The sequence below is a fragment of the Typopeltis vanoorti genome, chromosome 9, assembly GCF_054136105.1.
Source record: "Typopeltis vanoorti isolate ZY-2024b chromosome 9, IOZ_Tvanoo_1.0, whole genome shotgun sequence".
In the NCBI taxonomy this organism is placed as follows: Eukaryota; Metazoa; Arthropoda; class Arachnida; order Uropygi; family Thelyphonidae; genus Typopeltis; species Typopeltis vanoorti.
The window spans coordinates 91,212,372-91,226,244 of NC_143557.1; the positions used below are offsets into that span (position 1 = coordinate 91,212,372).

Below are 13,873 nucleotides of genomic sequence, written 5' to 3' on the forward strand. Positions count from 1 at the left end.
GCCTTTATAGCTTGAGTGAAACCATCTGGGTTCAACTTCTATCTAGAATGGATGTTAAGAAAAATTTTATGGCTTTTCACAACTGAAGTTACTTGGTCACATAGAGGTAGAAGAGTCAATCCTACTGGATTTCGACCTCCTCTGCTTTTCAGAAAAATTACCTAGAGAATACAAAACTGACAGATCACAAACTGGAGATAGTACTAACTGCCCAAAGAGGAAAGTCAAATGGGAGGATTTTTAAAATTCTTCACTAGTAGAGTGAAGACTTTAAAATCAAATAAATATAACAAAATCATAACATAGAACGGTACATTTTCACAACAATTAATCTGAACCAAATATCGTAGATTGTGAGTATGAACTATAAGATAACTGCATTTCTTGCTTACTTCAGTCGTCAAATCATATTCTCAACTTCATTCCTCTCAAGTGCAATAAAGTGTGCCAAAAACTTAAAAATAGATGCACGTTGCGTATATAAAGAAAAAAATACATAATATAAGGAGTGAAAAAGAAGATCCACTGAATTAAAAATTATTTGTAGTAATTTTTCAGATTTTCAGACACTTCTTTTCCTTTAATATGAAATACTGCTACAAAGATGCATAATTAACTCTTCAAAGATATGTGAAAACAATAGCAATATGTTTCACAGTTATAAGCCAGAACTAAACTAAACAAATATGCTCACCCACTGTATGAGATAAGAAAATATTGCCAGCTGGCAAGCAGCCACAGACTAGACAAAATAGAATATTTTTTTTATTTAATTTAAAAAAATAACTTTCTAAACAAAATATTTTAAACGATAAGAACACTCAGAAGAATATGTGCCCTATAAAGATCAGTTCAAGTAACAAAAATTAATAAATGATAAAATAAATATTTTCCATGAAATTAATGTTGTTTTTATCATTCTTTCTATTCATATTTTCAATGACTGTCTTCTTCAAATGGTTCTCATACAAAGCAAATCTTCTGAAGCCATGCTACATTACAAGGAATTCCTGTTCACTTATGGGACTTACTAAAAAAAATTGGAGAGGGTGTGTGAGGAGGAATTGGGCAAGTATATTTTTGCATGGCAAGTAGAGTTTTGCATCATTTGTCACACCCTGCACTAAGACTTTCATAATAACTCCATACCCTAGGGATTTGTTTCAATAAACTTACACCGTATCTCTCATTTTGAATGCACTGACTAACAAAACTCATAACAGACTCTGGAAACCCATTACAATTTAATAACCACTCTCCAAGCAAAAAAAAAAACTAGTCCTGAAATATTCCCTCTGTATCAATCCTATAAAACTCTTTTAATTACATAAATGTTTCTATCCCATCTATTCTTTTCTACCTATCAACCAACTTTTGCAATCCACAAGCTCTCAATCTATCATCACAACCTTGGTAACTCATTTCTGGATCATCTCCACCACTTCCTCATCCCAAAGAAACCCAGGTGGCTAGACTTAAACAGAGTAATCCAAATGTGGCCATATCAAGACCATAAAAAAAGGATAACTACTTTATCTCTGCTTGTGTGTTCTTCAAGAACCAAATAATCCTATGAGCTAAGCTGGCTGCCTTTGCAATATTCCCTCTAAACTTCAATTCCCTATACACCAAAACCCACAAATACCTAGCTTCATCAATTTCCTGGAGTACAGTTCCATCAATGTGGTATGTGGCTTCTATTCTTTTCATCCCAAATGCATAACTTGACACTTTTTTTTTAACACTAAACTGACACCTATCTTTTTTATAATGACAGCCTATCTAAATCTTCCTGTATGCTCTCTCTCTCTCTCTCTCTCTCTCTCTCTCTCTCTCTCTCTCTCTCTCTCTCTGTACACTGCCTTCATTAACTATTAGACTACCCAATTTTACATTGGCAAACAAATGAATATTTCAGATATCATTCATGAAGAAATTAAACAGCAAGGGAGTCCAAGCACAGATCCTTGCAGCACACCACATGTCACTTGCTTTCTTCTAGATTCTGCTCCTCCAAATATACTACTCTGGTATCTGTCCATCAGCCATCCTCATACCCACATCAACTTTATATCCATCTCCATTTGTTCCAATTTGTGTAACAGAACTCCATGTGGTATCCTGTCTTTGCAAAATCTAGTAGTATCATTATGTAGCATTCCCTTTATCCAACTCAGCTATAAATCTTATAATATTAGTAAATTACTAAAGTATGCTCTACTTTTCACAAAAACATACAACATGCACCCATTAGAGTATCATATTCTTATTCAGCTATTCCTGAATAGCTGGATAAGAATGATAAGAATATTTTGCTCCCTTAAGTTAAAGCAAAAGGAAGGTAAATTAGTTCTGTTGAGAGGAGGCTCCAAGACCAAGGTACCGAATTATAGACCAGTCAGTATCTCATACATAGTTCTCCCTAATTTTTGCATAACTTGCAAACAGCTACTTATCTCCAGTTAAGCCTATTCCATTATCATGAGCATATAAATTAATTAAACAACAATGCTCCCAAAACAGATCCCAGTGGCATACCATTAACAAGCCCCTGTTTTGGGATACTACTTCTCCCCATCCCACCCCGATAAAACTTGCTCAAGATATTTTCAATAAGGAAGAAAACTGTCAGGTCAAGAATAACAAACTTTCTAACCTAGGAAAAAAAACCTGCTACAAAACATAAAACTATAATTTGAACAAAGTTCTGCAATCTGGAAAAGTTGGTAAGCCAGTAAATGAATGTGAAAGAATGTGGCAGTCACATTTTCAACAACATAAAACCAATCTAACATCGTCAACAGTACATAACTATACATTTTCACATAAGACAGGTTTTACTGAATGTAGATCCTCTCCATCTCATATCCATATAGTGATGTGTGAGAGAGAGAGAGTGCTGCTAAGACCATGCAAGATAACAAGCCTAGTGTTTGATCATGTTCATAAGTTCAAAAAATTCATCTTTTATTCATTCTCTGGATCCCTCCCAACCTTTCCAAATTTACATGGATTCGCAGCTTAAAAAAACTACCCACATAAATCCTCCACAAAACTGCAAATTCATTACATCAATGCATGTGACCTAAATTCCAACTACAGCAATGTTCATACTAATCAAAGTTACTAAACACTGACTCTTTCTAAACATAATCAGCTTTAGCATTCTCAATCATCCAGCTCACTTTTCCTCATTAGGTCTTTAATAATGCCTTGCATTTTTAAAGACCTAATGCATATGAGCTACACTTAATCAGAAATTCTTCTTCTTCTGCAGCTTCTTCCACTTAAGTGGGGTCACTGTTGATGAGTCTCCTCCACATCCTCCTGTCTTGGGCTGTCACCACATCCAAGTTCTTCATCCTCAAGTCCTCTTCTACCAGCTCCCTCCATCTCTTCTGTGGCCGCCCACGCTTCCTCCTTCCTTGCACATCCATCTGCATGACCCTTCTTCCCACATATTTGTCCTCCATCCTCATCACATGACCAAACCATCTCAACCTTGCCTCCTGTAGCTTCACTCTTAAGTTCGTAACTTTCACTATTCCCCCTCACATAGTCATTTCTCAGACGATCCTTTCTGGTCACACAGCACATCCACCTAAACATTCTCATCTCTGCTACTTCCATCCTGCTGATGTTATTTTTCCTCAGGGCTACAGTTTCTATAGCATATGTCATAGCTGGCCTCACTACTGTCCTATAAATTTTGCCTTTCAGATTGATCGGCACCCTCTTATCGCATAACACTCCAGCCATCTCCCTCCAGTTCCTCCAACCCGCTTGTATCCTGCATCCCACTTCCTTCTCAGCTCCTCCATCTTCTTCCACTGTTGAACCTAAGTATCTAAAGTCTCTCACCTTCCTGATGACATTTCCTTCCAGCTCCAGATCTGTCTCCTGGCCGCCACCGACTGCGCAACACATATACTCTGTCTCACTTCTGCTCAGTCTCATACCTCTCTCTTCCAGTACTTTTCTCCATCTTTCCAGTTTAGTTCCCGCTTATTCTCTTGAATCTACACACAACAAGATGTCATCTGCATACAACATTGTCCAAGGCGCATCTTCTCTCACCTCCTCTGTTACCACCTTCATCACAATATTAAACAGAAACGGACTTAATGCTTACCCTTGATGCAAGCCAACTGTTACTTGAAAACTTTCTGTCTGTCCTAGACAGGTCCGAACACTTGTCTCCACATTTCTGTACATTTCCCGCACCAACCTGACATATTTCTCTGGAACCTTCTTCTCCCTCAGACACCTCCAAACTTCTTGCCTTGGCACTCTATCGTATGCATTCTCCAGATCAATAAATGCCAGATGTAGCTCCCGTTGTTTCTCTCAAAACTTTTCCATCATCTGCCGTAACCCAAAGATAGCATCTGTTGTTGGTCTACCAGGCATAAAGCCAAATTGTTCCTTTGAAATCTCCACCTCCTTCCTCAATCGTCCATCAAGAACCCTTTCTAGGATTTTTCATTGTGTGGGACATCAACTTTATTCCTCTGTAATTTTTACAGTCTTGTGCATCCCCTTTACCCTTGTAGATGGGGACAAGAGTACTCTCCTTCCATTCCTCGGGTATATTTTCCTGTTGGCAAACTTTCATGAACAGGTCCCACAGCAAGTCAATTCCCTCTTTCCTCAGTGCCTTCCATGCCTCCACTGGAATCCTGTCGGGCCCACCGATTTTCCATTCCTCATCCTCTTCATTGCCTCAGTCACTTCCACTCTACTGATGTTCTGCACCATCCCCTCAGAAGGGTGCCCATCTTCTCTGTGAGTCCTTGCATTTTCCTCATTCAAAAGTCCCTCAAAGTATATTCTCCATCTGTTTCTTATGTCCACATCTCTCCATAATACTCTTCCTTCAGCGTCTTTGATCTGCCTCACATGTAAGATGTCCTTCCTTTGTTTCTAATTGATCATAGAGATCTTGATATGCCATGGCCTTCGCCTCTGCCACAACTCTCTTGGCCTCTTGCTTTCTCTCTCTGTACACCTCTCTGTCCTCTTCCACTCGACTCATCCAACTTCTGCTTTGCCTTCCTCTTAGCTGTCACTGCCACTTGTACATTATTATTCCACCACCAACGCTCCTTCGGCTCTCTAATCTTACCAGATGTCTCACCAAGCTCGATTGCACAGCTCAGGATTACTTTTGAATTATGTTTCCACCAATCCTGTACACTTTCCAGTCCATCCGAAATCCTCTCTAACACCCTCTCCGTAAACGATTCCTCACACTCTCTTCTTTTAAACAAAACCACTTAACTGTCTTCATCCCATGGCTTCCAGAGGTTCTTATCTTCGATCTTATTTTAAAGAAATTATATAACGCAATATTTCCTACCCCTTTAACTTCTTTGATTTAAGATTTACTTACCTCATTTGTTAGTATTACATTCATAATTGAAAGATCTTTTAATGCAAACATATATCTTTGACCTTTTTCTCAAATTTAGCTCTCCCAACAGTAAAATCATTCTTCTTAGTGCCTAACTTGAATTGACTCAATTTCTCCACCTCTATTTGTTAGGCTGGATATATGTCAAAGCAATCAGAATTCTTGAGAATTCTAACAAGGCCTGAATCTTTAACCACATTTTTATGTAACTCCCACCCTCAAACTTTCCATAACCTAAGAGATGATTTTTTTTTAAATTTCTGTAAATTTATTTTTAACATAATTCAGAAACACCACTCTGAAAGACCTTAGAACAGTTTCTGAACGAGGCAATAAACATTTCCCACAAACATCTGTGCTCGAAGGAAGTTTTTTTTTTTTTTTTATGGTGCAAAGACATCAAAGGTCATACTGCACCAAGACAAAAGTTACAGCAGTACAAAGGGTAAAAATAAAAAATAAAAATAAAATAAAAACATTTGATTTTATTTTGCAACCTCTTGGCTGGGGAGCAGATATGCTAACAACTCGGTCTGCTAACCAGGTAAGCGCTCAAGGCAGAATTTGACTGTGATGCATGTTGGGTGGAAAGCATATTAAGCTAACCAATCAGTCAACTAGGTTGGCATTTTGTTAACTATTAATCCTTCCAGCTTTATTATTATTTTTTTACATCAAACCTACACATAAAAGGTCAAGGCCTATAAGAAGACAGTGCCAAGAGTGGGCAAGTAATCAAAAAAAAGAAAAGATATATGTTTACTCTTTCTTGAAGAGTTAGATATTGTATGCTTTAGGAAAACAATTCCAAAGAACAGACATATATGGAATGAAGGAAGAGAATGAGAAGTTGGTCCAGTGCATTTAATGACCTTAATGAGTAATTAGTTTCTGTTATTAACCGTGATTTACAGCCCATCAAGACTATGAATGAATTCAAAGCAATCTAGAAAGGGGATTAAGGTTGAGAACTGCTGCCATGATGTGGTACTAACCCTAACAGCAGATATTATCATCGGAATATTGCCAGTCATTTTCTTGTGTTGAATTAAAAACCCGAGTTTTTTCCAGAAAAGAAACTCTTCCTAATCCATGCCAAACACCAACTTACTCATGAACTGACTGGGTCTATTCAATTCCTTATCTACCTCCTGTTCACTTAATAACAGTTACTTCTCCTCCTTTCCCACTGCTTTCAAGTTCTGCATGTCACATTCATAAGAATGAAATACCTTTATAAATTGCTCATTATATATCTCAACTATATCCTCCGCAGTGGTTATCATTCCTCCATTTTCACCCATACAATTTTCTGAAGTAGGCATGAAGAATAATTGCTCAAACAACAGAAATACATTAAACGAGCAGTTCCAAAAGCATTTCCAATACAAGGACTTTTACTGCAGATTCCATATTGCTTCTTGGAACATATATTACTTGACTTTCATTAATTTAAGTGGTATTCACCTAATTTATCAAGTACAGCACTAATAAATAAAAATGATAATGAGTTCCTGACTCCCTGAAGGTCTTTCTTAATAATAATAATCATAATCATTTTAACACGTTCGCTGCCAACTACGAGTATACTTGTAGTGGGTAAACCTGCTTCACAAGCCAACTACGAGTATACTCATAGGACGCTTACCTCCGGTAACGAGATTATCGTACTGACCTTGAAGAAGTGAAATTGCTCGGCGTAGGGGAACAGACCATGCCGAAGTAGCGTGGCAGCGAACGTGTTAATTAGATCAAATATTAGTCACAATCTCATGCTACTGCTAATATATGCAATTCCTCACTATTTTGAAACAATTTTTTTCTGTTTATTTCTAATATATTTAGATGATTTTTGCTGCATTTACAAACTCTTTTTAAAATGAAATGGAGCCACAAAAAAAAAAAAAAAAAATCCTCGATATAAGACCTACTGTATGAGTGTTCACAGCAGATTAGAGAGAAGTGAAGGAATAGTGATGGCCAATACAGTGCCAAGAAGGAAAGCAGAATCTCTGAAAATAAATCTATAAAAAAGACAATGCAGAAACAGCCTCTATGGAAAAGTGATTGGAGGTGGTCAGTAAGAGAAGGCCATCTATTAAGCAAACTCTTCAAACTTCTTTTGGATACAATTGAGAATTCTGAGGGAGATTTTTGGAGCACCACTTGAGATGCAATATTCTAAAGGAGTTTATGGATTTATAAAGTGCTACAAGCTGCGCAGAAGAGAAGTAATGTTTGAATTAAAGATGCCAAGAAATTATATTCTTGTTTAATCCTTTATCTGAGTGTAAACAAAGTTTGTGCATGAAGTATCTTGATGACTAGGCTACTTGCATATAAAAGAGTGAAGCATGGTCTTATTTCTGACATACTAACACAGAATTATGTTTTCACAGCATTAAAATTTACTAGTTTATCTTCATCCCCTTGCAGACATGTATAATGTCTGCAAGGAGATGTGCTTTGCATTATGGGAGATACTGAGACAAGGAGTGATGAGAGCTTGGTCCACCTTTGCTACGAGTTGCCTCAGTCCTGAACTACTTCAGGCACAAACTCTGTTTGCCTACACTTGGGTAAAGGATTAAACTAAATTTATTATAGTCTGAAGACTCATCGCAGGAGGACACCTACTGTACAACTCTGTCTCCACTACTACACCGAACCTCTACTATCAATCACCTACATCAACACCATCTACTGCTCACAACCACCACCACAGCTAGTATTTTTTGTCTGTAAATTGCGTGTGTTCTGAAGGGCTGATTTGTCTGTATGCAGGATGAAAAACCCAAGTTTCCGGGAGAAAAAACCCTGCTACCTCCGTATGAGATCGGCTAACTCACCTTCAATTGAAAAAGTTCACATAAAGATTCCTCCCGTCATGGCGAGAATCGAACTTAGGCCTTTTCTAATCAAAGGGTGCAACATGCCATCGTTCTTCCAATTGCGCGTCCGTAGCGCAATTGGAAGAACTAAAGAATACCCATGATCACTTCATTAAATGATAATCTCAATACCAATGGGAAAAGACAAAACTTTAGAAATCAATTCTAACTATTTCTCACAAAAAAATAAATAAATGAATCCACCTTGTTCTTACTTCTTTCACCTTCTTGAAATAACAGTAATGTCAAGTTTCCAATGGCATCAATATCTTATCTACAGCTGTCTCAACAGCTAAAAAACTAAACTTCCTCCTCTGCTTCATATATTACTTGTTCAAAGAAGTGATTACCTGCAAACCCCAAATTTATCCTGGTTATGGAATACTTCTATGTTTACGGTTGTTTATAATCCCACCAAGGCAACTAAGTCTCTGAAGCTTGTATACTGTCTTATGATTCTACGTTCTCTGGCCAGTTTGCTTAGTAAGGTTTATTTGGATTTATGGCTAAATCTACTCAAGACTATGAAGCCAGTGTATTATTAGGTCTGTTAATTGTGTGTTCTAATGTCCAATTTACTTGCTTTGTGGGATGAAAAACCCTGCTCCCTCCATATGAGAATGGCAAACTCACCTTCAGATGAAAAGTGCAGATGAAGGTTCTTCATATCCTAGACAGGTGTTTTGTTGTAAGGATAAAAATTGAGTTTCTAAGAGTGAAAAAAAAAACAAAAAACTTAAAACTGTGAGAGGTATCCCACAAAAATCTTAAAAATTCTTATTCCATTCTACAGAGCAATCAGATTGATAACTGATCACTCCTATCAACTCAAACACTGTTCAGTGTTTCTGCAGTGCCTTTATAGACACAATCACAGATACAATTCAGGTGAACTTTATCTATAATTCCATCACTCTCTCCTTAAACACATAAAGAGCAAAAAATCAAAAATCAAGTTTTAGACTAAAAATACTAATTACTCATCATGATTCATCCATACTGTCCAGAGGACAGATACAGTATGTCAAATAGCATTTCCAAAAAACTATATAATCGGAACACATTAACAAAAATAAATAAATAAATATCACTCGTTTTATTCTGACCTATCCACAATATTACTCTATACTTTAGGAAGATCGATTGCTATATATATTTAACCAGGGAAAAATCCTTTTGAAATGTTAACTGGATCTTTAAGTCAGATTACTACAGATAGACTAAACAGATATTAACAAGCAGCTGCTTGTGCTCTTACAGTCTTAGAAAAATTGGAGGAATGATGGTGGCCTGTTCAGTAGAACACTGCACATTTCCTAGGAGAAACATATCACATTACATCAATAACATTTTCAGTCCCCAAGGGAGAAAAAAAAATGTTCTTTTCCATTCAAGACATGTATAACTGCTAACACTATATACATCACACGTCCATCCAACCTCAAAATAATGCTCATGTATTTAGAGGGTTGCACTGAAGACTTCCATAAAACTGCTGGATGCTGTCCAGAAGAGCACAATCTGATTAATCCTATTTCACACATTCACTCCAATCTTCTCGTGTATATACATGATTCTGTTTCTGCTTTAAGCAGCATTTTCACAGGCAACGTTCTTTCTGGTGAATTGGTTACCATCATTCCTTCATATTCTTCAAAGCTGCAAGAACACAAGCAGTTGCTGATTAACATCCATTTACTGATCAGCTTCAAACATACCAAACTTCTCTTCCATTCCATCCATGCTGTCATCCTCCCCTCCTGCTGCCACCAAAGACTACAATGCTCAACTATTGAAGAAAAACATTACAAGATACCTAGTCCCCTCTTAATCACATACATAAAATTTCCACTGATTTGCTAGGTTTTACAACCTTTCGTATGTTAGGTTAACATACACAGATTTTTTTTTTATATTTATGCCTGTGATGCTAAATGCTAAAATGCACAGGTATCTATTAGATTCATTTTGTCTATTATTCAATTAATGTTTATTATTGAAATTATGGCTAAAGTTACAATGAGTGAGGTAAGTATAGTGTATGTGCTAAATACAAGTTTGCTGGTTTGGTTAGCAGTGTGGTCAGCATATCCACTCTCCAACCAACAGGCTGTGGGTTCAAATCCTGCATGGTCACATTTGCAATTGTCTTTAGGTGGGAGATGAATTTCATTGCCTGGTGTGTGAGACCATCGCCCCTCTTATCTGAGGCCTAAAGTGCTTGAAGAAGCTCCATATTTGGTCTATAGAGATGGGTTTCTGGTAAAAAATAAAATAAAAATACAAAAAAATTATAAAAAGAGTAAAAATGGAAGGGAGGGAATTTCTTAACCTGCCCATTGTACATATATACTATAGGTTTATAAATAAACCTTTCATGGGTGGGAGTCAATGAAAAATAAAGGAGGGGGGTAAGCAGAAACCCTTACAAACCCTTATAAAGGTTTATCATTACTAAAGGAACCAGATCTACACACATATATTATTGTTATTTCATGACACCTCCAAGGAGCCCGAGAACTCAAAGGATAGCACACAACTCCACATAACTCACTGTCTTCTACACTACTTAATCCTTGATCCAAACACAATGCTGCTCTGTCTATGCATAACACCATCTGCAGCCATTAATGGTATTTTTCTGTCTGTACATTGTAAATATACTTTTTCCAATTTGCTTGCATGCAAGATGAAAAAAGCAAAGTTCCTGGGAAGGAAAACTCTGCTAATTCCATATGAGACCAGCTAACTCATCTTGAACTGAAAAAGTCCATATAATTCTTCTCAATCATAATGAGAATCATCAAAACTTAGGACATTTTCAGGGAAAGGGTGCAACACACTATTAATCTTCCAATTCTGTTGAATATTACAACTATTCTGGCTGTGCTGTTTTAATGAAATTTGGTATTTCCAAAATTCATGAGGCTATCCAGTTTTTGTTTAAATTGAGTGCTATTTACGTGTACACAAGGAAGCAAAACAATCTGTAGTGATAAAGTAATAATGTCGCTATGAATGAACAAAATCTCACATGAAATTTCTAATAATTCTGATTTGGGTTAAATCAGATACCTTGTGGGAACAAAATATTTCAAACTGATACAAAGCAATAACTCTGGTCTGGCGATTAGAATCACTATTAAAATTTACCAAGTTATATCAATTTTGGTTTATATCAAAGACCATTTTTGGATGCAAATTTATTCAAAAATGATGATAAATCTTAAAAGTAACAACAACAAAAACTTACTAACCATCAGCCAAAAATGGTTGAAAAGTCAACTGTTATGATAATCCATTACATCAATATACATTGATGCCATTTTCAAACATCCTTTATTTCATATGATTACCTTCAATCATTTCAGCACACCTACTCAATGAAATCTGTAATATACTGCATTCTGTTATCCTTTTCCAGACTGTTCCCATCCTAATGATTCACTTAAGCCTTTATTATAATACTGTCACTTAATATAAAATGAAGATCTCAATGTTATTCAGATTATAACTCATGCAATCTAGCAACGTACTGTGACACAGCTCAGCTAGCAGGAACTTCATAAGGAATTAAAACAACATACCCATAGAGAACACTATTATGAGAAGAATTTAAAAACCATGCATAATATCCAGGTTGCCAAATTTCCTAGGGTCATATCACATGGATTCACTAGATCTTGAAATGAGTACTTTTTTCCCATTATAAAATAAAAATAACGCAGAAATTTCAGGGTTTGTTCTTAATATGGAACAGTAATATGTTCCATATTAAGAACATATTACTGTTCTTAATATGGAACAAAAAAGGGCACAATACTGATTACAACAGTTTATTGCTGGTTGGAATTTTAACTGCTAATATCAAGTGAAATGAATATAGTAACTAACTGATATATCGTGAATTGCATGATAATTCAACTCGAGGGTAAAGTATTCTAATAAGAGTCCAATGAACTTCCTTATTCGCATAACATGACAAAAATGGCATTGTTCGTTTTAAATATTTCATCTCTTACCATAAATGAAATCCCACGTTAATTCTTAATAACGAAATGAATCCTAGGCTCCACAGAAGAAACCCGATTAATAATGAACAATTTCGATGTATCACGAAATCTCTTGAAACGTAATTAAGAAATTTTTAATACTGATATTATGAAACATAAGCCAAATAAGTATTTATGACGAAATTTCACAGTTAACTTGTAAGAGTGGTGAACAACTGCGATGCTCCATGTTTGCTGGTTTATATTTCAGAGACAGAACTTACGAGTAAACTGGAAACAGAAATAAGGAAAATACCCAAAGAATTTTGAAAATCATCTGAGTAGTCCTCGTTTACGTGATTTGACAGTTTCTATTTTTCTTGCAATTAATTCAGCCTAACGCGCAGGGGAGCTATATTTGGATTTCGGATGCAATGTTATTTATGGGCAATGTTACAAAATAGCTAATATGTAACATATAGGGAATTTAAGTTACTCATAAATTTCTTTGACCATTTCTCCCAATACTATTCCAAGAGGTTCAACTGCACTGAAGCAAAACGAAAGAATACCGTAATCAAACTCACCTTTGTAATGCACTCGAAGATTTGTCTGAGAAAGACCAATATATGTAAATTTATCTTTAGGACTCCAGGATCTTGGCAGAGGTGTCTCGTTTTCATTTACCATGGGATAAAGTAATTTTACGCGATCCACTTGCTGAGAATTCACAAAATTTTGTGCATCATTCCATCCTGAACCTTCAGCCATTGTCGCCATTTGCCTTCAATTTCCCGGATGTCATGCCAATGAATACAGGGGAAAGCGTCACAGCTGACGCGTTGACCTACCAAAAAAAAAAAAAAACTATTCTTAAACTAAATCAAGGCTATTGTAAAATGAAATATCATTCTGTCATTGAGTTCCTCATAATCATTTACAGTACTTTAGAGAAACTAGCAAAAAATTAATGAACAGAATCTTCTAAAATGTTAAAGAATCAAGTATTTCAGTACCTAGCTTGTCCTATTAATTTAAATTATAAGATGACATTACAAAACTAAAGTATATTGTAAGAATCATGAAACAGCAATCTCTCTGTGTCTTTTCTCGCACACACAATATGGATAACCTTAGTCATATATAATGATGGAGAAAGACCTGCGTTCGAATTCTTCTAGAATGTGAAGAATCAAAGGATTCCAATCACAAGAAATCAAAATTCTATCCTCTAGGATGCGAATTCTATTCTCTAGGTTGAGGATATCATACACTGAAAGGCGTACAAATGAATGGGTGTTAGAAAAGATTAGTAGAACTTTAGGGCTCCTTAAGGATATTGACAGAAGAAAGTTAAAATATTTTGGACACATAGAAAGGATGGAAGGAGGACTTCTCAGAACAGTAATATAAGGTAAAGTTCCTGGGAAAAGAGGCAGGAGTAGACCATCAATGAGATGGATGGACGGCGTGTGTGGAGTGACTGATCTTCAGAGAGTTGAGGCTGCCAGAAAAGCAACAGGACTACATGACGAGGCCTGGTGTGGAACATCACCGAGCATCGGAGTGACCATACG

At 36.3% G+C, this 13,873-nt stretch overlaps 1 protein-coding gene across 1 annotated transcript in view; it reads right to left on the bottom strand.

Annotated features, from left to right (window-relative positions):
- The window catches only part of RanBPM (Ran-binding protein M), a 267,873-nt gene extending 254,794 nt beyond the window's left edge, over positions 1-13,079 (bottom strand). The window contains exon 1 of the mRNA XM_090397780.1: positions 12,884-13,079. Within this exon, the coding sequence (XP_090253906.1) occupies positions 12,884-13,076 (193 nt within the window). The 5' untranslated portion in view covers positions 13,077-13,079. The remainder of the gene's footprint in view (positions 1-12,883) is intronic.
- Positions 13,080-13,873: the final 794 nt, after the last annotated feature.